At 48.3% G+C, this 23,236-nt stretch overlaps 1 protein-coding gene across 2 annotated transcripts in view; it reads left to right on the top strand.

Annotated features, from left to right (window-relative positions):
- The window catches only part of LOC144681484 (sodium- and chloride-dependent taurine transporter-like), a 35,616-nt gene extending 20,542 nt beyond the window's left edge, over window positions 1-15,074 (top strand). For both annotated transcript variants that reach the window (XM_078543106.1, XM_078543105.1), the window contains exons 7-12: window positions 1,433-1,545; window positions 5,462-5,599; window positions 7,058-7,160; window positions 11,315-11,415; window positions 12,813-12,983; window positions 14,753-15,074. In XM_078543106.1, the coding sequence (XP_078399232.1) occupies window positions 1,433-1,545; window positions 5,462-5,599; window positions 7,058-7,160; window positions 11,315-11,415; window positions 12,813-12,983; window positions 14,753-14,905 (779 nt within the window). In that variant the 3' untranslated portion in view covers window positions 14,906-15,074. The remainder of the gene's footprint in view (window positions 1-1,432; window positions 1,546-5,461; window positions 5,600-7,057; window positions 7,161-11,314; window positions 11,416-12,812; window positions 12,984-14,752) is intronic.
- The last annotated feature ends 8,162 nt before the right edge of the window (window positions 15,075-23,236 follow it).

A 23,236-nucleotide genomic window follows, 5' to 3' on the forward strand; every position in this document is an offset into this window, starting at 1 on the left:
CATCGCCAAACAAGCCCCCTCAACATTCACCCATCGCCAAACAAGCCCCCTCAACATTCACCCATCGCCAAACAAGCCCCCTCAACATTCACCCATCGCCAAACAAGCCCCCTCAACATTCACCCATCGCCAAACAAGCCCCCTCAACATTCACCCTTCCCCCACCCAACCCCCCTCAACATTCACCCTTCCCCCACCCAACCCCCCTCAACATTCACCCATCGCCTAACAACCCCCCTCAACATTCACCCTTCCCCCACCCAACCCCCCTCAACATTCACCCTTCCCCAACAACACCTTCAACACTCACCCATTCCCCAACAACGCCCTCAACACTCACCCGTTCCCCTGCCCCCCTCTCCATATCTCCCTCCCCATCTACCCACCTACTCCATCCCCATCCATTCCCTGTCCCTGTCCAAAAGCAGCTCCCCTAGCCCTAGGGAAAAGGCTTTAAACAAACACTGTTTCCAGAGATGGGATCCCACTCACCTTCAATGCACCCACTGATCCACTGCAATCATCCCCCAGTATAACTGCTGTCATGTTGAACACAAACTAATAACACACACTGTTAAACTCGATATGTTTTAATAGTCGATTCAGAAAGTGTTAAGTGTGAACTGCGAGTTCCGTCAATCTTTTAGCTCCGTAAACACCAAAGCAAAGAGAGAGAGAGAGAGAGAGCGGAAACCCCCTGTTAATCATTTTCCAAACGTGTCACTTGGGCTCCGAGATTTCCGCGCTGGACGACTTTTCAAACCCGCGTTCCTCGCGAGTTTCTGGAATGTTCCTGACCTGGGAAGCTGACCTCCTCCGAGTAGAAATTTTAATCATCTCTCTCACGCGGCTCGAAATAAAAAGAGGAAAATGAAATGTGTGTCTTCCCTGTCGCAGGCAGGGGGACCGAGATTTCTAATCATATAACCTTTTTTTGGGGGGGTGGGTGGGGGGGGAGAAGAAAGGTTTAAATTCCTGTTATTGTGAATGTGCAGCGATCCTTCGACCATGTCCTGGAATGACATTGAGTTTTGCGACATTAGGCCATTCAGCCCATCGGGTCCATGCTGGTGTTGCTGCTCCACATGGTCGCCTGGTTAAATAAGCAGGGCGTAGGTGGTAAAATGGGGCATTTTCATCACTGGTTTAAGCATTTTTCTATTGCCAATTGAAAAGGGAGTTTGAAAAGTTGATTCGCATGCTAGCTGTGTTTGAGTTTCTGTTGTAATATAAAGTACCTGTGTATTTTTTGTGATATGAAATTACATGATCATTTGGTGCCTCTTGTAACCCCTCCTCTCCTCACCTCCCCCACCCCCCCCCACCCCCCTCCGCCCTTATTTCTCCCTCCAAAACCCCCACCCCCACCAACCCCGCTCCCCCCCCCCTCCTCCCCCTCCACCCCCATCTCTCTGCATTTGCCTCCTTCTAGGTCCTGGTTTGGCATTCATCGCTTACCCTAAAGCAGTGAGCATGATGCCATGGCCTACATTCTGGGCTGTCTTGTTTTTCGTAATGCTCCTGCTCCTCGGATTGGACAGTCAGGTCAGTCTGAACTCGTAGGGGGTCATGTGTCTTAATTCACGAGCAATAACCGGCTCTCCGCGGTTAGCTGGGGATGCGGCGGGGTTTTGGTGGGAGAGGGCCCAGCTTCTCTCCCTCTCTCCTTTCTCTCTCTCTCTCTCTCTCTCTCTACTCATTAAAAAAAAAAAGGAGAGAGAGAATTCCGATCTGGTTTTGAGTGTGTTTTGCACTCACCCACCACCACCCCCCGCCCCCCACAAACCCCCACACCCCCCCACCCTCCAGCTGTGTCTCTCATTGTGGATTTTTTTCTGCCGTGTAACTTTCCTCGGCACTTTTTTCCTTACCGGGGTGGGGGGGGAATGGAGAATCTGTCCCGGCATTTCATACACCCTCATTTTGCCATTGAACCAAGTCGGTGGGATAACTGGTGGCTTGCATTGCAGTGTAGAGGCTGCGATTCCGCCCCCAGCCCATCAGCTCGCTCAGGGATGTTGCAAAATCCCTCCAGGCACCATCCCTCTCCCCCCCACCAGCACCGTCAAACTGTGCCATCTGCTGTCAGTGTATTGGGGGCTGCTTACCATCCACCAGTCGCAGGAGCGCTGGTCATGAATCTTGTCCCATTGATTGTCGCAACTAGACCGACAGATTGGGGATGCACCGTGTCCATCACGCGTGTTTCTCTGGCTCTGCGTGTGCTCACACGTGTTTCTCTGGGTCGTGTGTGTTCCCGCACACGTGTCTGGTTTGGCGGCGCCCACACGCGTGTCTTTGCATCTGTGTGTTCCTGCACACGTGTCTCTGGGTCTGCGTGTGCTTTCCCGCGTTTCTCTGGGTCGTGTGTGTTCCCACACGCGTGTCTGGTTTGGCGTGTGCTCACACGCACATCTCTGGGTCTTCATATGCCCACGCGCATATCTCTGAGTCAGCGTGTGCTCTCGCGCGTTTCTCTGGATCGTGTGTGTTCCCACACGCGTGTCTGGTTTGGCGTGTGCCCATACACGTTTCTCTGGGCCGCCGTGTGCCCACGCACGTGTCTCTGAGTTAGCGTGTGCTCTCCCGCGTTTCTCTGGGTCGTGTGTGTTCCCACACGCGTGCCTGGTTTGGCGTGTGCCCACACACACATGTCTCTGGGTCGTCATGTGCCCACACACACACATACCTGCCCAGGTGCTCCTGGATGTCCTTCATAGGTTCATATGTACATGCGTGTGCATTTGGACACACGTGTGTATGTGATATGTATGTGGTTAGCTCTGCGTGTGTGTGCTTCTGATCCCGTCAGTGCGAAATAGGTGTAACACGCCTCCACACAGGACCACCTCTGCTCACAAACATCAAACACACATGGCTTGGTCAGTTAAATCACACATGGCTTCAAGTTCCCTGTTACTCGCTGCCTCCATTGTGAGATTTTTGTTTTATTTCTTTTCAACAAAACCAATGGCAAATAAATAAATAAAAGACCAGATCAGATCAGATCAGAACCCCTGTCCCACCCTCCACTGCCTTGAGGAGAAATGCGAGGGAAAAATTCATCCTTTTTTCAAAGGGAGGTTCTTTTACGATGAGGGAACAGGGACCGAGTAAGCATTTTAGTGCCTTGTCCGAATGAGTGCCTTATCTCGGCTTCTGGGGAAGGCGAAGGGAGACGGAATGTTATGAACTTAGATTGGGACTATTACCAGTGTTAAAGTAAAAATACAATGAAAGGTCTGTGTGGTTTTTTTTTTGCCAATCTGGGAGGCCTGAAGGTTTTTGCATAGAGGCTCTTGGCGATTGGCCGAGAGGCTTGACGTATGAGTTAATTATTGTATATCACATCCTGTTTAATATGTGTGCACAGGTAAGTGATTGTTAGCTTGCTTGTTCTTTGTTTTTTGAGGGTGGGGCTGGTTGTGCTTGACTGCCTCGGGTGGTGTTTGTACCTGGAGCTGATGTTAATCCGCCCTTAGTCAGCCTGCTCATCCGGCACGAAGCACAGCTACGAATGTGGCCTGGGTGCGAAGGGCTCACCTGTAATGATATTTACAGCCAAATAGTCCGTCCCCTGCCCCTCCCCCATGGCTTCCAGGCTCATCTCATCAGGGCAACAGTTGGGTAACACGTCGAATGGTTAGCCAGGATCTCGTGTTACCCGTTACCCCAAACGAAGGAGGGTGCCCTCGGGAGCAGAGGGGAGATGATTAGACCTCTGACCCACCCCATCCCAAGCCGCCTGTAATGGACAGCCAAGCTGACAGCATTTGTCCAGTCTCGCTGTGCTGTGTGGTAATCTTCTCCCGATGCATACAAAGAACAGGTGCTGGATAGAGAGCTCCAGATAAAACTCACCCCAGTGTTTACCTATGATCAGGTGGGATTACAGTTCAGACTTTATACATCCTCCCGCTGACCTCCAACATCAAAGAAGCAAATGGTATTAAATCACATGCTGTGAATAATATTTACCTAAAGGTGTAACTTTGATAAAACACAAATCAGTCAGAAATACCTGTTGCACCTTAATGCTAAGTTTATTGAGCATTCACCACAAACACGACTGGTTAATTCCAACTCTAACTTCTAACCTTTGACACTTGGCCTTGGATCCAATCCTGCTGGTTGTCAGAATCGTGTTTTAATGGGTTTGGATCCTCAGTCCGCTCTGGGAAACTGAAAAATCAGCAACGGTGCATTGGGTACAGCTTTCTGAGATTGGAACAGTGTAGAGGGAGCTTTACTCTGTATCTAACCCCATGCTGTACCTGTCCTGGAAATGTTTGATGGGGACAGTGTAGAGGGAGCTTTACACTGTATCTAACCCCGTGCTGTATCTGCCCTGTGAGTGTTTGATGGAGACAGTGTAGAGGGAGCTTTACTCTGTATCTAACCCCGTGCTGTACCCATCCTGGGAGTGTTTGATGGAGACAGTGTAGAGGGAGCTTTACTCTGTATCTAACACCATGCTGTCCCTGTCCTGGGATGGTTTGATGGGGACAGTGTAGAGGGAGCTTTACTCTGTATCTAACCCCGTGCTGTACCTGACCTGGGAGTGTTTGATGGAGACAGTGTGGAGGGAGCTTTACTCTGTATCTGACCCCGTGTTATAACCATTCCCACCACTGAGGTACCTCACTTGGATGATAAAGAGATTAAATGAAACAGATGTTAATGAAATTAAATTTAACTGTCACTTTTTTGCAATTTATTAATTCCACTGGGCTTGCAGATTTGTTAATGTGAAATCCTCCAATTTAAGATTAAGTGACTCCTGTTGTGCTTGCTGTACCTGAATGGAGTCCAGTCCTTGACTGTTCCTCGCAGTCAGCCTGTTAAACCTGAGAGATATCCCCCACTTCCTCCTCCCTCTGCACACTCTCCCTTGGTCCCCCGTCCTCCCTCTCCACTCCTCCTCTCATCCACTCCTCTGTCTCCCCTCCTCTCCTTCACTCCTCTCTCTCCCCCTCTTCTCTCCATGCTTCTCTCCTCACTTCCTCATGGACAGGGTTCCATTCAGTGGTCCCGGAAGCGACTGCGCACATGGACATCAGGTGTCTGCAGGTGTGGGTTTGACTCCGACCCCTGGCCGCAGTTGCTAACTGCGCCGACTCTGTGGCTGGGGTTTGATGGCGGGTAGGGTGGGCCGTGATTGTCAGAATGACTGATTGTTGAAGGACATTTAGTCCACGGTGAGAGGGAGGTCAACAGGGATTAACTATATAGAACCTCAGGCTGTACATTGTGCACCCAGAGTTAAGGATTCTCGTTGGTTAGAGTTTGCTGCTCACTCTCACAGGATCGGATTTGTGTTATCCATTTGATTATTCCTGAAGGAGTGACAGACGTGATTAGACTGACACAGGGGAAACCTGGGAAAGTGTGAATGTCGGGAATGCGATTGACACTGTAAAGCCTGATGTTTTTGTCTTGTCTTTGACTTGTTTTCTGACAGTTCGTGGAAGTTGAAGGGCAGATTACTTCCCTCGTTGATCTTTACCCATCCTTCCTAAGGAAGGGTTACAGACGGGAAATCTTCATAGCTATAACATGCTCATTCAGCTACTTGCTGGGGCTGGTTATGGTGACTGAAGTAAGTACTCCACAGGACTTCTTTTTTCCCATCTTTGATCTTTTTTTGTTCTCTTTAAAAAAAAATACACTTTGTTCATAAATTTTGTAAAAAAAAAAAATACATGACAAAAAGTTTTGACTTGAAAATTACGGAAGGTGCAATAAAATTCAACTTTTTTCCATACAGCGTGTCCCATTCTGAAGTGCCTCAAAGCATCTCCAGCTTCCTTTTGTAAAACTACCTCGTGCGTCCGGAACTTGTTAGCGAGAAGCCAGGCTAAAAAAAAAAACGCCGAAACCCTTCTTGAACCTGGTTTTAGGGTTGCCAACTGCGGCCGGGGCATTCCTGGGGAGGTTTCTTCAGATGACCTCCCGCCTCTTGACTGCCCCACCACCCCACGTACCCCGGCCATCGGCCGCGCGACACTCCCATCCTCAGGGTGCCCCGCTTTCACTCACCCGTCAATGGTCACCCATTGCCACAGTGCCCTGCGTTCCCAACCCCATCGGGTGGAAAGCTCTCTTTTGTTATCTGATTGGATGATTCTTGCCTGTTATTCAAATGGAGTTGTCCACGCCCCCCGGCCCCATCTAACATTTTTTTGCAGCCAATACATTTTTTACAGCCCTTTTGATTTTTTTTTTTTTCCAACCAGGTGTTTTTGCTTGGAGCTGTATGCAGGAGAGAAATTTCCCAACTCCTGGAGACTCCAGGAGGGGTTGGCAACCCTTACAGCAACCTCTGGAGATTTACTGTGGTGCTGCTGGTTGCCAGACTGAACACACGAAATACATGGAGATTTTTCTTTTCCCCTTTTTTGAGGTCCCTTCATGTCGCCGGCTGTTATCAGAGTTCATTTAAACCGCAGCAATAAGGCGCAGCCCCGATCGGCATCAGCTCACTTAGACCCCACTGCTGTCAGCAATCGTACTCAGCAAGAGGTACCCCACCTTAGAAAGAGAGGGCTTGCATTTCTGTAGCGCCCTGCACCACCTTAGGATGTCCCGAAGCGCTTTAAAAGTATAGTCGCTGCCGTAATGCTTGAAAAGCGCAGCAGACCACCTGTGCACAGCAAGATCCCACCGGCAGCGATGAGATAAGGGACGTGAGCAAGTGGCGTTCCACTCCTTGAAGTTGGTCCTCCATTCGTTTAGATCGTTGTTGATCTGTATCTGGGCTCCTTTCAGAAACTTCAATCCCCTTACCCAGCAACCCAACAAAAATCTATCATTCCCCAGTTTCGATATTTGCCATTGACCCAATCTCCACCCTCCCCCCAGCCTGAAGAGCTTTCTGGGGGAGGGAGTTCCAGATTTCAACTCTCCTTTTTGGGAACAATTGCTTCCTGACATCACCCCTGAACAGCCTGGCCCTCATTTTAAGGAGTTGGAGGGAGGGCAGAGATGGAGGGAGAGCAGCAATGGAGGGCCTGTTCTCTCTATTGTGAGTGATGCTATGTTCTCTGTTTCTTTACAGGGTGGGTTGTATGTGTTCCAGCTGTTTGACTACTATGCAGCCAGCGGCATGTGCCTTCTCTGGGTGGCATTCTTTGAATGTATTGCAATAGCTTGGGTGTACGGTAAGTGATCGTTCTCCTTTCATCTCAAACCCAAAAAGGACAAGTTTACATGACTGACTATGAACTCACATAGGGAGGCTGTTACCCCAGTGTTAGACAGACCTGTCCCCACCAGTACTGTACCCTAGTGTTATACAGTGACAGACCCGTCCCCACCAGTACTGTACCCCAGTGTTATACAGTGACAGACCCCTCCCCACCAGTACTGTACCCCAGTGTTATACAGTGACAGACCCCTCCCCACCAGTACTGTACCCCAGTGTTATACAGTGACAGACCCGTCCCCACCAGTACTGTACCCCAGTGTTACACAGTGACAGACCTGTCCCCACCAGTACTGTACCCCAGTGTTATACAGTGACAGACCCCTCCCCACCAGTACTGTACCCCAGTGTTATACAGTGACAGACCCGTCCCCACCAGTACTGTATCCCATTGTTATACAGTGACAGACCCGTCCCCACCAGTACTGTACCCCAGTGTTATACAGTGACAGACCTGTCCCCACCAGTACTGTACCCCAGTGTTATACACTTACAGACCTGTCCCCACCTGTACTGTACATCAGTGTTGTACAGTGACAGACTGCACCCTATTGTGATGTTTAAAGTAGCATATCTAGACTTATGCAGGATATTTTTGACAGTTGAATTGCCACAGTTTCACTGGATTGATGCCAGTGCTGTGAGGTTATATATATATATCAGGAAGGACAGTCTGTGTCTCTTCTTCAGAAAACCGAAACTGAGATGTGATAGAAGTCTTTAAAATTATGAGAGTGTAGAGATAGATGTCCCCACGTTGTGTGGGGTGGGGCGCGACACCAGAATTTGGGGCCACCAATATAGGATAGTCCGTAATAAACCCACTCGGGAATGGGGGAGAAACTTTTTTACTCAGAGAGTGGGGAGAATGTGGAACTCACTCCCACAGGGAGAGGCGGAGGTGATTGGTATAGATACATTTAAGGAAACGCTGGATAAACACATGAGGGAGAAAGGATATGGGGATGGGCTGAGATGAAGAGGAGTGGGGGAGGAGGCTCGTGTGGAGCACAATTTCTGTGCTGTAAACTCTATCTGTAAGTAATTCTACATAAAATTCACACAGGCAGCGTAAGTGAAATCCGTGTGTCATCACTTCTGTCATTCACTCCCTGCAACCAACAGCTGCTGCCTGTATCCTGAAATCTCCATTCCCGATCAGCTGCTAATAGCCAGACAGCGTTAAGGACAGAATTTAGGGAGAGCCTGTGACCAGCTGGCACCCCTGGGTGGGGGTGGAGCTGCATGTTCGAGCTTTGACCCCCGTGCACCCACCCTCCTGAGAGTAAACCGTCTTCCAATATCCTTCCGTGGTCCCTGCGCGGTAATCACACACCGCGGCCTGGTTAAAACCGGGAAATGCAGGAAATACTCAGCGGGTCAGAGAGCTTCTGTGGAGAGAGGAATGTTTCAGGTTAATGACCAATCAGCCTGAAACGTTAACTCTGCTTCTCTCTCTCCACAGATGCTGCCAGACCTCCTGAGTGTCTCCCGCATTTTCCAATTTTATTTCGGATTTCCAGCCTCTGCAGTATTTTGATTTTCTTATCAGGGTGAAAGCTGCCTCTGGTTACGTGACCCTTAGAAAAGGGTCTCCATTGTGCAGAATCCTCATGCCTGTAATTACATTCACTGTGTGAATCAGCTTATTCTGTTTCTAATTTTACATGAATGCCGTCCCATTTGTTTGTCCTGTGATGTAAGGTCAAATGAGGTTAGCTGAATTTGAATACTTTTTACCTCAGACTAGCAGCTGCTCCTCCTGCCCATTTCCAGCCTTTATGACATTCTGTCTGAGTTTCACATTCCCATTTAAAGATTCCTATCACACCGAAAAGCTTGATTTGGGTGGAAGTCTTTGGACAGAGCAATTTAATTTTTTAGTGGACTCTCAAGTCATTGCACTGAGGGTGCAGTTGTTAATGTTGACTAAATGTTGGTTATTAAAGGGTGTTTGTGTAGAATTTTACAGCACAGAAACAGGCCATTCAGCCCATCAGGTCTGTGCTGTTGTTTATACTCCTCATAAGCCTCCTCTCACTCCTCTTCATCTCACCCTCTTAGCATTTCCTTCTACTCTTTTCTCCCTCGTGTGTTTATCCAGCTTCCCTTGACCACTCTCTGTGGGAGCGAGTTCCACACTCTCCCCGCTCTCTGGGTGAAGACGTTTCTCCTGAATTCCCCATTGGACTGTCTTATATTTATGGCCCCTAGTTTTGGATGATCCTGCACAAGTGGAAACACCTTCTCCACGTTAACCCTCCTATCAAACCACTTCATTATTTTAAAGGTCTCTATCAGGTTACTTCTCAGCCTATTCTTTCCCAGAAAAAAGAGCCCCAGCCTGTTCTGTCGTTCCTGATAGCTATAACCTGGTTCTGGTACTGTCCTAATTATTATTTTTTGCACCTTCTCCAGTGCCTCTATATCCCTTTTATTATATGGAGGCCAGAAATGAGCACAGCGCTCTAAGTGTGGTCTAACTGAAGATTGATACAAGTTTAACATAACCTCCCTGCTTTTCAGTCCAGTTCCTCTGGATTAAAAACCCTAGTGCTTTGTTAGCTTTTACTCATGGCCTAACCTGCACATGCTACTTTTAGTGGTTGGTGAATCTGTGCCCCGAGATCCTTCTGCTCCTGTGCCTTGTTTTAGGAATTGTATAACCCAAAGGGCAATCCCAGGATCCCCTAGAGGACACTCTCCAGAGAACGAGACATCCCTATTTAGCATGAAACTGGAAAGGCTGCATTCTGGGGTTTATAAGCTCATACGGACGGCCTGGGTAATCTATTAATCCTTCTGGATGCTGAAAGCAAGTGTTGAGCTTCAACGTACCAGCTCCTCAAATAACTCGGAGGGTGATGGTACTGTCCATGAAGACCACAGGGCCCAGCGATTCAGGGCTTGGGAACCCCTGCACCTGTTCTCTGTGGCCCGAGAGGCAGGGGAAAGCCAGCCTGGCTGCCATCCTGTCCATGGGGGGGTCTCGTCTCCCACACGGACATGCCCTCGCTGAGGTCCCAAGTGGCACTATGTCGCTTGGCTGGAGAGCTTGAGGGGCAGAATGGCCTACTCCAATCCTGTCCCCTGACGGGAAAGAAAGAGAAAACTGGCATTTCCGTAGACCCCTTTTATGACCTCAGGTCATCCCTTTTACAGCAAACGAAACACTTTTGAACAGTTGTAATGTAGGAAACACGGCAGCCAATTTGTGCACAGCAAGATCCCACCCACAGTAATGTGGTAACATTCAGAGGATCTGTTTCACCAACCTTGAGTCTGCAGCTTCGTGGGAGAGAGAAAACAATCAGCTGGAGTAAAAGCTTTTGAGTGGCTTAATATCAGACCTTCACCCTTTAACCGTCTCCACCGCTACCTCCCCCCTCCTCCTCCTTTAAGAAGTTTCTCAAAAACTGTCTCTTTTTGGTCACCTGAATGAATATCCCCTTATGTGTCCCAGTGTCAAATTTTGTTTGATTAATGCTTCTGAAGCGCCCTGGGATGTTTTATTGTATTAAAGGCACTATAACTGGGCCTTAACATCGAGAGTCCGCCCTACAGCTGCCTCTGGGATGTTTCGCTGCAGGCAGCCAGAACCAGGCTCAGGATCCCCAAAGGGTCCAAACATGGGGGCCTGGAAGCCCACTAGGGAACCCACCCCCACATTTCAGATCACTGACCCTTCATCAGAACTGGGCTCCGTTAGAAATGTGACGGGAGAGATTAAATCACAGGTGGGTTGATGGCCTAGACTCTAAAGGGAGTGGTGACGGGACAAGCACAGAAACAAAAGATGTGCCGAGAGGAGGTGTGGATGGCCGGGATGATGAGCAGCTGCTGTCCCAGAAGCAAAGACAAGACTAAAACCAAAATCAGCCAAGAGAAGGGAAACAAAATGGCAACAGGACTCTCAATGCAAGTTATTGGTGATTGAACTTTGACTGAGCTGCCCAGTCTAATTGTGTTGGTCAGGGGGATTGTAGTGATCCAGTGGGCGGGTGGTCCGAGCAGACAGGGGACACAGGAGGCCAGGCAACGCGAGGTTGAAGCAGCATGTGTGGCTTTGTCTCATAGGCGAATAATGTATCTCCTTTCGAACCACAACAGGAGCTGATGATTTCTATGATGCAATTGAAGACATGATTGGCTACAGGCCTGGGATTTGGATGAAGTGGAGTTGGACTGTAATCACTCCACTGCTGTGCATGGTGAGTTCAGAATCTCAATCCACTGTCACTCAATGGCCTGAACGCACTGCCAGGAAGAAAGATGGAACTTGCATTTCTATATAGTGCCTTTCCCATCCTCAGGACATTTCAATGCATTTTACAAGCAATGAAGCACTTTTCACACATAGTTGCTGTTGTAGGGTAGGAAATTCAGCAACCAATTTGTGCACAGCAAGATCCCACCAAAACCAAAAAGGGAACGCCCTTGCTTGACTTCCAATAGGGATCATGGGATCTTTAGCATCCCTCCACCTTAAGAGGATGCATGGGGCCTTTGTTTGACATCTCATCTGAAAGATGGCACCTCTGGCAGGGCAGCATTCCCTCGGTACCGCACAGCAATTGGCGGACTGGATTAGGGGTTGAATTTCTGGACTGGGACACAAACCTGCTTGTTTCTGACACAGAGGTTAGTGTGTTACCCATTGAGTCACAGCTGACACTGGTAAGAAGCATCAGTCCAAAGTGAGTGAGCTGGTCAGAGCTACTATGACACAAAGTGGGAAGGAAGGAACGAAGATGAGCAACAACTTCAGCTCCCATGCTCAGGAGAGAGTGAGAGGGGAGTAGAAATCTCCATCCTCCTGCACTAATTCATCCCTCAGCTCAGCTATCACTGTTCAGCTTTCAGGAAATGTTGTTTAGCAGTAAAGATGGAGCAATCCACACACTTCGCTCAATGTTTCCATGGCCACCGTGTGAGTCAAACACCAAATCCCCATAGCACCCAACTGCGGGGGTTGTTCCAGACCACACTGCTGCTGAGACAGGAACATGTTCCCTCTGGCTTTTAGACTTGCACAAGAAATAAATTTGGATTCTTCTCAATCCAGTTATGAGTAAGTGTTGGCTCCACAACACAACATGACTCAATTATGCCCAGAAGCTACCTCATTGCTGTAAACAGTTCACATTGAGCAGCAGAGAAACCTCCCTAGACAGAGGACAGGGTGAAATAAAGGGAGCTTTACTCTGTATCTAACCCCGTGCTGTACCTGTCCTGGGAGTGTTTGATGGGGACAATGTAGAGGGAGCTTTACTCTGTATCTAACCCCATGCTGTACCTGTCCTGGGAGTGTTTGATGGGGACAGTGTAGAGGGAGCTTTACTCTGTATCTAACCCCGTGCTGTACCTGTCCTGGGAGTGTTTGATGGGGACAGTGCAGAGGGAGCTTTACTCTGTATCTAACCCCGTGCTGTACCTGTCCTGGGAGTGTTTGATGGGGACAGTGTAGAGGGAGCTTTACTCTGTATCTAACCCTGTACTGTACCTGTCCTGGGAGTGTTTGATGGGGACGGTGTAGAGGGAACTTTTTTTTTGCTTTGGTTGCACCAGAGTTTTCAACGTGACTGTTTATTTCCTTTTTCCCTCATAGGCCTGTTTTGTCTTCTCTCTTGCCAAGTACACGCCATTGACCTACAACAAAATCTACAGGTTCCCTCACTGGGCAGAAGGTTTGGGTTGGTTATTGGCTCTGTCCTCCATGATATGCATCCCACTGGTAGTGGTTGTCAAGATTATTCAATTGGATGGGCCAATAATTGAGGTAAGGTTTTAATGGATGCTAGATGTTTAGACATGACACTTAAACCATGAGGACTATGTTCCCACCTGTTCATAGAATGGAATCCAAATAGAATACTTTTCAGGCTTTTAGAACTGGATAGAATCTATGGCACAGGAACAGGCCATTTGACTAACTGCTGGCGTTTATGCTCCTTTCAGGCCTCCTCCCAGCCCCTACTCATGGTTGGTAGTTATATTACAGTTATTTAAAGCTGTAGTCAGACTCCACTCAGAGTGCTGTGCTACGTTCTGAGCATCGCAGCTCAGGAAGACTTTCTGCATCCAGTGCATGAAAGAAAGAAGTTACATTTGTTTAGCGCCTTTCACAACCTCAGGATGTATGACTCCATATGTATAAGGGGCATGTAATAGGGTCGATAAAGAGAAAGTATTTCCTCTGGTGGATTGGAGGGGGTGCGTCAGAACAAGGGGGCAGAACCTTAAAATTGGAGCTAGGCTGTTGGGGGTTGATGTCAGGAAGCGCTTCCTCACACAAAGAGGAGTGGAAATCTGGAACTCTCTCCCCACCCCACCCACAGAAATGGCTGGAGATCAATTGAAAATGTCAACATTGAGATTGATCGATTGTTTCTTTGACAAGGTTATGGGATCAATGTGGATGGATGGAGTTAAGATACAAATCAGCCATGATCTAATTGAATGGTGGGATAGGCTGGAGGGACTGAGTGGCCTCCTCCCATTCACAATAATTATGGTGCAGAAGGAGTCCATTCGGCCCATTGTGTCTGCTCTGGCTCTCCAAATGAGCATTATGACTCAGTGCCATTCTTCTGCCTGTTCCCCGTACCCCTGCACATTGTTTCTATTCAGATAATCATCTGCTGCCCTCTTGAATGCCTCGATTGAACCTGCCTCCACCACACTTCCAGACAGTGCATCCCAGACCCGAACCACTCATTGTGTGAAAAAGTTTTTTTCTCACATCACATTTGCCTCTTTTGCAAAACACTTTAAATCTTTGCCCTCTCGTTCTTGATCCTTTTACGAGCGGGAACAGCTTCTCCCTGTCTACTCTGTCCAGCCCCCTCATGATTTTGAACATCTCTATCAAATCTCCTCTTCGCCTTCTCCTGTCCAAGGAGAACAGTCCCAACCTCCCCAATCTATATTCATAACTGAAGTTTCTCATCCCTGGAACCATTTTTGTAAACCTCTTCTGCACTCTCCCCAATGTGCTTACATCCTTCCTAAAGTGAGGCACCCAAAACTGTACACAATACTCCGCTGAGGCCTAACCAATGTCCTATATGAGTTCAGCATAACCTCACTGCTCTTGTACTCTATGCCTCTATTAATATAGCCTAGGCTACTGTATGCTTTATTAACTGCAACCTTCCTCCAGCCCCAAAAATATCCATTAATCATTACATGCTGTTTCCCACCAATTTTGTATCCATGTTACTGCTGTCTCTTTTATTCCATGGGCTATAACTTGTCTCACAAGTCTATTATGTGGCACTGTGTCAATTGCCCTTTGCAAGTCTATGTACACCACATCAACAACATTACCCTCATCAACCCTCTCTCTATTACCTCTTCAAAGAAAACCCCAGCAACTTGTTTAAATAGGATTTTCCCTCAATGAATCCATGCTGGTTCTTCCTAATCAACCCACATTTTTCCATCTATCGATTCTATCCCGAATCATTGTTTCTCGGTGTTGTGAATTTGTCGGTGTTGTGTTGTTATCCATTCTAATTGTCTCTCCTCTCTGATCTCCCCCACCAGCGGATAAAGATGCTCACTGCACCCAAAGGAGAAGGAAGGAAACCAAAAGACCTAGCTTTGGATGCTGAGGCCACAGTTCCACTCAGTCCCAATGGGACTGCAGGAAATGATGTCGGAAAACCCACACAGATAATAATAGAGACTGCGATGTAAGCTCTCTATGAGAGACTAAAATTGTGCTTTTTTTGACATAAACTCTAGCCTTTCTAGGACCAGATATCCCCATTCCCTGAAGCTGTGCTCACCCTAGACCTAGGTCTAAACTCAATGGTTAACCCCCTCAGAGTTCACATTAAATAAAACAGTGGAAGCAACTAACTTACGTATCTTATTCAAGCAATCACTAGCAAGCATTTCGAACACCGTTCACTCCAATCTGAAGGCTAGATCTTGCTTCCTGATCCTTGCATGAAGACTCTGACTGTCTTCCCAATATTAAGGTGACCCTCTGGAGGTTATTCTTTATTTCTGCTCAATTCCCTTCTTCATCCCCACCACCTCATCATGAACTTCAACACAATATTCTGATGTGCAGACCCGCAAGTGTTGCAGGCAGGTCTTGGAGGCTCCCTTGATTGCTTTGGTGGTGCGGTCAGGTGATGAAGCTTGGAGCAGAACCATTGGAATTCCGATTTCTTTCTCATCCTTTCCCCCACTCCCCCACATTTTCCCCTCCGCCCCCAACGCCCCCCACCCACCCCCATCGTTTTCTTTTTTGTTTTTTTAAGGTGAAATATTCAAGAAACAGGAATTCAGTTCAAAACACTGTTGCATTGTAGGAGTCTGCTCCCTCCCCCTCCTCCCCCCTCTACCTCCCATTCCCCCCTCCCTAACCCCCTTCTTCCTCTCCACCTACCACTCCTCTCCCTCCCTCTCCTCCTACCATTCCCCTCCTCCCTCTCCATCGCCCTCCTCCCTCTCCACCTACCACTCCTCTCCCTCCCTCTCCTCCCTCTCCACCTACCACTCCTCTCCCTCCCTCTCCACCTACCATTCCCCTCCCCCTCTCCATCCCCCTCCTCCCCTCCTCCCTCTCCCTGCGGTCAAGGTGAGAGGCCTGATCCCACAAGGCACTGGACCAAACCACAGTGGACTGGGTTATTAACAGCAGGGAGCTATTTTGTGAATAACTTGCAGTTGATAGATTTACAAAAAGCTTAAAAAAAAAATGTTGCACAATGTTTTAAGTTTTTTTTTTGTGTGTGTGCGTGTGTGTGGTAAAAGAAATAATATGACATTGTACCTGTGGCTTTTTTTTAAACTACAATCATTGTGTATATAACAATACTGATGATTTCAGTTCAATGTTATAGGGAGTCCAATGAAGATTTTCTAACCCTTGTTCTTTTTTCGTATGGAGCCTATTTTTCAATCTGTAATCCCCTTGTTATAGGCTTTACTAGTCTTGTGCAATGTGTTGCAAATGTTCCAGCAACACATTACTTCTAGTCTATATCACTGAATATATAAACAAGGCAGGAGAGTGTAGAGAATCTCTCTCTCTCTCTCTCTCTCTCTATCACACACTGCATTTGTTGTAACAATGGTTTTAAAAGGACCGGTGACTGATCCCATTCCTTTCAAATCATTGGCCTGTTTTTAAACAGTTTTTTAAAAATAAAACATTTGATTTTTAAAATTTTTGTTTTAAATGACCTGAGAAAGTAGAATGGAAAAGAGGGCGGGCGGGGTGGGGGGGGAGGGGAGGGGAATGTTTCCGTCCTTACCCCTGTGTTAGTAACTAACCAAACAATCTCCAGCCCCTCTCATTTCCCCACACACACACCTCACACCTGATCCAAGCGGAAGCCAATGGCTCTGCAGTTTTAATATGAAAAAGGAAGTCTTTTGAAGGGTGGGGAAGTGATTTAACTTTCGGACAAGAATGTGTCAGTAATTAAACCCGTCCGTCCTGCCTTTTCCACTCTCTCACGATAGGACTCTGAGATAGTAGACCCGCTCGCACCTTCTTGAGGGGTAGCTAGGGACAGGTGATGAATGCCCGAGGGCACACTTTTTAAAAAAAAAATACAAACAATCGATCTCCTCAGAGGGAAATTTACAGCTAAACACCCCCAAATTCTCCTAAAGAGAATTCCTCAAACTTCCAAAACATGGCATCCAACTCAACCATCAAACCCCACTTTCCAGACCAGACCACGGTACCTATTGAAGAGCTTTTGGTTATCTGGTTAATTCAACGCTCTGACTGCCTGTTCTGTTGGCTGGAGATGGTTTGTGCCCCTACCCTTCCACCTGATCCCGCGAATCACTAAACTCCATTCCTATCGCACTAGCTGAATCAGTTGAAGCCTGTTCTCCTTACCCAGTCTGAGCCTAAATCTGACTGTAGTCTCCACACCAGTGTGGCTAATATTTAACTGCCCCCTGACATGGCCTAGCAACACACGCAGTTATAGTCAAGGTGGTAGCTCACCACCATCTCCTCGAGGGCGATTAGGGATGGGCAACAAATGCTGGTCTAGCCAGCGATGCCTACAAATGTATAAAAAATAAGTTTTCCACTCACTCTGGCCAGTTGATCGATTACCAGTGCTGTATCCATGAGACATCGCTCCAAGAGCCAGCGCACTGGTAATATCACATGGCCCATCTCCTTTAGATGATGCTCCCATAACCTGACTCTGCTCTCACTCCCACCCACCCCAACCCCCACAACCTGTGCAGAATTGCATCCATCTGATAGGCGAGCTCTCTCCACACAGTCAAAATGAATATTCTCTTGTTCATGAGAAACTAGACTGAGAGTTTGCAGCGCAGAGCACCAGGGTTAGCCGGGGGGTGGGGGGGAAAGGAGTTATTTTGACTGCTTCGCTGTGGTGCTTTAGTCTGGGGGTTGTAGGAGGTGAGGGAGGGCATATTCTTTCCGATTTATATTAACGGCAGTTTTAGTCCCAGTGCACAAAGCATAAACATTTCTCACCGCCACAATTTACATTCTGTCAAAGTCCTCAGGCTCAGGAGGCAAAGCAATGTTATGGGGCGTGATCACTGATGTAAGGTGGGTCAGTGTCGGCAGTTAGAACAGTGAGATAATGAGTGAGTGGCTCTGAGCTCCAGGACTTTTATATTGACTCTTTCAAACTGACAAGTGAATGATTAAACTGACAGGGATTCCACACTCGTGAGCAAATCTGTTGGCAAAGAAAAGCAGAGACAATAAAAATGATTTGTTTCTTCATTTTCTCTCGACACTTTTTAAAGATGATAAGAGTGTCAAAGATGGGGGTGTCGGGCAGTTTGCTGGGTGGGTCGGCTGCTCGTTTGGCTAAGCCTCCAGGAGGGCCCAGACAGAGCTGGGGATCAGGGACCTGATTCCCCCATCCTGATCGCTCCCTGGGGGGGTCACAGGGTGTTGAATGCCACAGATTCCCACCTTCTCCTCCTCCCCCACCCCAGGCTCAGTCCCACAGCCTCACACGACCCTGGGCCTCCTCCCAGCTGCAACTCCAGTGTTTTGACAAGGTAACATTTCACAGCCCAATAAAATCCTGACCCCATATCACCGCACACGGTATTTAACGCCCACTTTTGAGAAGCTGGACCTGATCCAGAGAACATTTCACTTAAGGAGAGGCCCATGTTAAAAATTGTTTTTGACTTGGGGTCTTTGTCAGTTTGATTGATCAGAAAACGTTGCCTCAGAGAGTTAAATACATGTTACGAAGCCAAGCTATCAAAGCACCAAAATGGCTTGACACCAAAATGGTGAGGAAACTTGTTGCAGTGAAATTCCCAGCCCCCCCCTCCCCCAGACGTTATAGGCCACAGGGTGGGTCGAGGGCGGACATTTTTTTTGTGTGTGGGCTATAGTTTTCTTGTATTAGGATTGGGTTTAGGGTCTGGAGTTGGGCTGCACACAGGGGAACCGACAGATGAAAGGGCCCATGTCGATTGAAGCAAGTGGAAGTTTTTTTTTGGGAGGACTGGGCCAGGTGCTCACTCCAACGCTCACACACTCGCACTCACAGAGAGAGAGAGACAGACAGAAATCGTTGTGTGCCATGCAAACTGCACTGGCTTCAACCCCATGAGGATCTCGGGCAGTGTGCAGCCCTAGTGCAGTGTGCACTACAGTGAATCAATACAGTGTTATAAAGGAATTGGCTGCTTTAATTAATGTTGAAGGTAACTAGTATATTAACAGAAGCTTCATCACCCTTGTGGTGGTGGTGCTGAGTTTCATCTTTTGGTTCATTGACTCAAATACCCTGACTGAAGTTGGCAATGTGAATCTGACTTGGGCAGAAAGAAATCTCAGAAACTGTTGACTTATTCCTCCATCTGTAAATATTGACCAGCCCAGAACTTCACAATCACATTTCATCATTACTCTGGCTTTTTTGTGTCAAAAACTACGCATCATGAACATAGGTATTAAGCTACACTTTTAATAGTGAATAAGCTTTTGGAAAAACAATGTGTATTTTTTTTATTTTTAAAACTTTTGAGAAGGAGTGTGTCTCCTAATTCAATATGTACAAGCTGGTAATTCTCTATCCTTTTTTGTAGATTCATTTTGATTTAGCTGGCAGGAACTTTCACCCCTGACCTTCCAGCCGTTAGGCTTGAACTAACAGCATGGGGGAGGGGGAGGGGGAGGGTTAGCCTTCCCTGATTCTCCACCCACACTCCAGACCCCAGGCATTTGAAATCCATTCTTCCCTAACCTGAAAGAATGTTCCTCTTTCACTCCCTCTCTCCTCCTCCCTCCCTCCCTCCCTCTCCGCATTTCTTTCACCCCCTCCCTCCTTCTCTCCCTCCCTCCCAGAACAAAAGAAACAGTAGAAACTGGGAAATAAGAGTCCTGGTCTCAACTGTTTTTTCCTACCCTCTCTTACCCCATTCCTTCCATTTTGCTCTCTCCCTCCCTCCCCCCCTCTCTCTCTCTCCCTCCCATTCTCTCTCTCTCCCTCCCATTCTCTCTCTCTCTCCCTCCCATTCTCTCTCTCCCTCCCATTCTCTCTCTCTCCCTCCCATTCTCTCCCTCCCATTCTCTCTCCCTCCCTCTCTCTCTCCCTCCCATTCTTTCTCCCTCCCTCCCATTCTCTCTCTCCCTCTCTCTCTCTCTCTCTCTCCCTCCCATTCTCTCTCTCCCTCCCATTCTCTCTCTCCCTCCCATTCTCTCTCTCCCTCCCATTCTCTCTCTCTCCCTCCCATTCTCTCTCTCTCCCTCCCATTCTCTCTCTCTCTCTCTCTCTCTCCCTCCCCCTCCCATTCTCTCTTCCTCCCTCTCTCTCTCCCTCCCATTCTTTCTCCCTCCTTCCCATTCTCTCTCTCCCTCTCTCTCTCTCCCCCTCTCTCTCTCTCTCCCACCCCTCCCTCAAAGTGGAAGAGGGGTTTCAGATGAGTGTATTTGGGGAGCGAGAGTGAAGCACTGTTTGGTTTAACCCCCTCTTGCTGTTAACAGGTCATGGATGAGTGACCCCTGTCCATTCCTCTATTGGACGTTTTGTGCAGTTGTGGAACAGGATTAAACGTTCCATTTTTAGCCGTTTGCATTTTTTTAGAAGGAAAGAAAAGATATAAAGATATGTATTTATATTATACCGTATATCCAAGTGTCCTGTGCTTTCTTAGGTGATGGTTCGAGAATTGTATTAGAAATGTTGATCTTGTACCGTGTGGAAAAATAAAATGAGTTTAAAAAAAAATGAATAAATGTTTACAGTTTTCACTGGAAGTTTCATTCTTCATTCGTTTCTTGTTTGTGAGGCATGTTCGGCCATGACTGACAGGGTCACAGTCTCACTCGCCCATCGGTTCATATCCCAACTCAGAGAGGTGAGCAGAAAATCCAGGATAACACTCCCAGTGCAGTACTGAGGGAGTGCTGCACCGTCAGAGGGTCAGTACTGAGGCAGTGCTGCACTGTCAGAGGGTCAGTACTGAGGCAGTGCTGCACTGTCAGAGGGTCAGTACTGAGGGAGTGCTGCACTGTCAGAGGGTCAGTACTGAGGGAGTGCTGCACTGTCAGAGGGTCAGTACTGAGGGAGTGCTGCACTGTCAGAGGGTCAGTACTGAGGGAGTGCTGCACTGTCAGAGGGTCAGTACTGAGGCAGTGCTGCACTGTCGGGGGTCAGTACTGAGGGGGTGCTGCACTGTCGGAGGGTCAGTACTGAGGGAGTGCGGCACTGTCGGAGGGTCAGTACTGAGGGAGTGCTGCACTGTCAGAGGGTCAGTACTGAGGGTGTGCTGCACTGTCGGAGGGTCAGTACTGAGGGAGTGCTGCACTGTCAGAGGGTCAGTACTGAGGGAGTGTTGCACTGTCGGAGGGTCAGTACTGAGGGAATGTTGCACTGTCAGAGGGTCAGTACTGAGGGAGTGTTGCACTGTCAGAGGGTCAGTACTGAGGGAGTGCGGCACTGTCAGAGGGTCAGTACTGAGGGAGTGCCGCACTGTCAGAGGGTCAGTACTGAGGGAGCGCTGTCTTACAGGTGAGCTGTTAAGCTGAGGCTCTGCTATGTCAGTTGAATGTGGAAGATCATATGAGCACTGTCGGAAGAAGAGTCGTGTCATTTTCCTTAGTACTTCAACTAACATCACTGAAAAAAAAATTATCACATGGGATCTTGCTGTGTGCAAGTTGGATGTCCTGTTTCCTGTTAGAACAGTTCAAAAGTAATCATTGGCTATGAAGCCACTGGGACATCCTGAGGTTGGGAAAGTCACTATAGAAATGTTTCTTTTTGTTGAGATAGCTGAACCTGAACTTAGCATGACTGCTGGCATCATAAGTTGAAATGTTATCGGAAGAGGAGTTTACCTCAGCATCCTGAGTAGAAGGAACCATTAAACAAGTTGATTAAAAAGCTCCAGCAGTTTGCTCTTTGGGAAGAAAGGAATGATCCAAATTAGGCCGAGAGGATCAGCAACATGGCTGAATTCTCCTTGCCCTGTGGTACTGGGATTGGACACATCCGATGGAGAGGCGGGCAGCAAATTCACATCGTTATGGCCGCCCCCAAAGGGGCATTTTTTTTTCCCCAACAAAGGAGCGGGACCCCTGCCCATGTGCAGAGGCCACCATCTCCCCGTGGCTGATCGGGGCGGGTAGGAGCTGGACATCCCCCCATGCTGCTCAGAGAGCTGTGTTTTATAAAAGACTGCGGTCGTGGCCAAGACCAATCCAGTGGGAGAGTTGCTCCTCCACCCCACGACACACTGGTGAGGATGCCGCCCGTGTGTGTGCAGCCCCCAGTGAGGCCCTCATGATCACCGGCCTGCCTCAGCAGTGCCCAGCTCTCCTTGTGGGCTGGCGAGGCTCCAGAGCTGTTGGCCCTGTGACTGGGCCACAGCATCGAGGACCCGCCCACCAAGCTCCGAAGCGGCCTATGGGCCTGTGGGAATATTCTGAGCTGCTCTTGCCCCTGCAATGTCTGGGCTTGGGACCCCCCCATTTGGTCCCGATGCTGGGGGTCCTGAAAGCTATGGGAAAATCTAGCCCACAGTGTGTGTACAATACGTCACCATAAGAGAAGGTAATCTCACTTGTTAAATTGCTCTGACTTCTCTCTCTCCCTCCTACAGCCAATTCCTTCCCAACTAACATTCTGCAATGTCAGGGATTATAGACAACTTATTAATTCTCTTCAGGGAGTCGGAAAGCCTGCAGAGACATAGAACAATCTCTTATGTAATAACCTGGATTTAGTTACCGGATATCGGAGTGACCACAACAAACTACAGCTTTCAACTCTCCCCCACCCCACCGTCCCCCCCCACCCCCCCCGCCACCATTGACATTCCACTGAGGCGGTTTCCATGGCAATCCCTTGGTCGCCTCTGACCTTTGTTAAGGGCTCCTTGTCTTCAAGGAGCATTACTGAACAAGCTGTAATAGCAGAGCTGCAGATGTACAGTGGTTCCCAATCCTGTCCAATATTTCACCTCCTGATGTGCGCTGGAATGCAAAAACATTGAAAGAATTTGACCACATCACAGCCAACCTAGAAATGTCCATGGAAATTTTCAGAGCTGACTAAATACATGACTCATATCAAGCGACCCTTTCTGGGACTCTGCGATCGCTTTGAGCGATGCAGGTTTTAATGAAAGGCCAAATGGTGCAGCTGCCAGGCTGACACCATCGTCGCCAACAAAGACCTGATGAGTGATCTGACAGGAGGGGCCTCCAGGCCTCAACCTCCCTCGAAAATATTGATCTACACTCAACAGGATCCACACTCTCCAGGCAAGAGCGGCACACCCCTCCTCCACCAAAGGAATTTCAAGGACAGCCCAGCTCGGGATTTGTGGTCACCCGGATCAGACTCTTCACCGCATTTGTGGATGCACAGGTCTTCGAAAACTTGCTGCAACTTCCACCTATCAACTCACCTAACACACACACACACACACACACACACACACTGCTGGGACTTGGCTGTCCAACTTGGACTTAGACAAGACCGCAGGAAATAGGAGCAGGAGAAGGCCATTCAGCCCATCGAGCCTGCTCCA

This window comes from Cetorhinus maximus, chromosome 6, assembly GCF_964194155.1.
Source record: "Cetorhinus maximus chromosome 6, sCetMax3.hap1.1, whole genome shotgun sequence".
NCBI classification, from domain to species: Eukaryota; Metazoa; Chordata; class Chondrichthyes; order Lamniformes; family Cetorhinidae; genus Cetorhinus; species Cetorhinus maximus.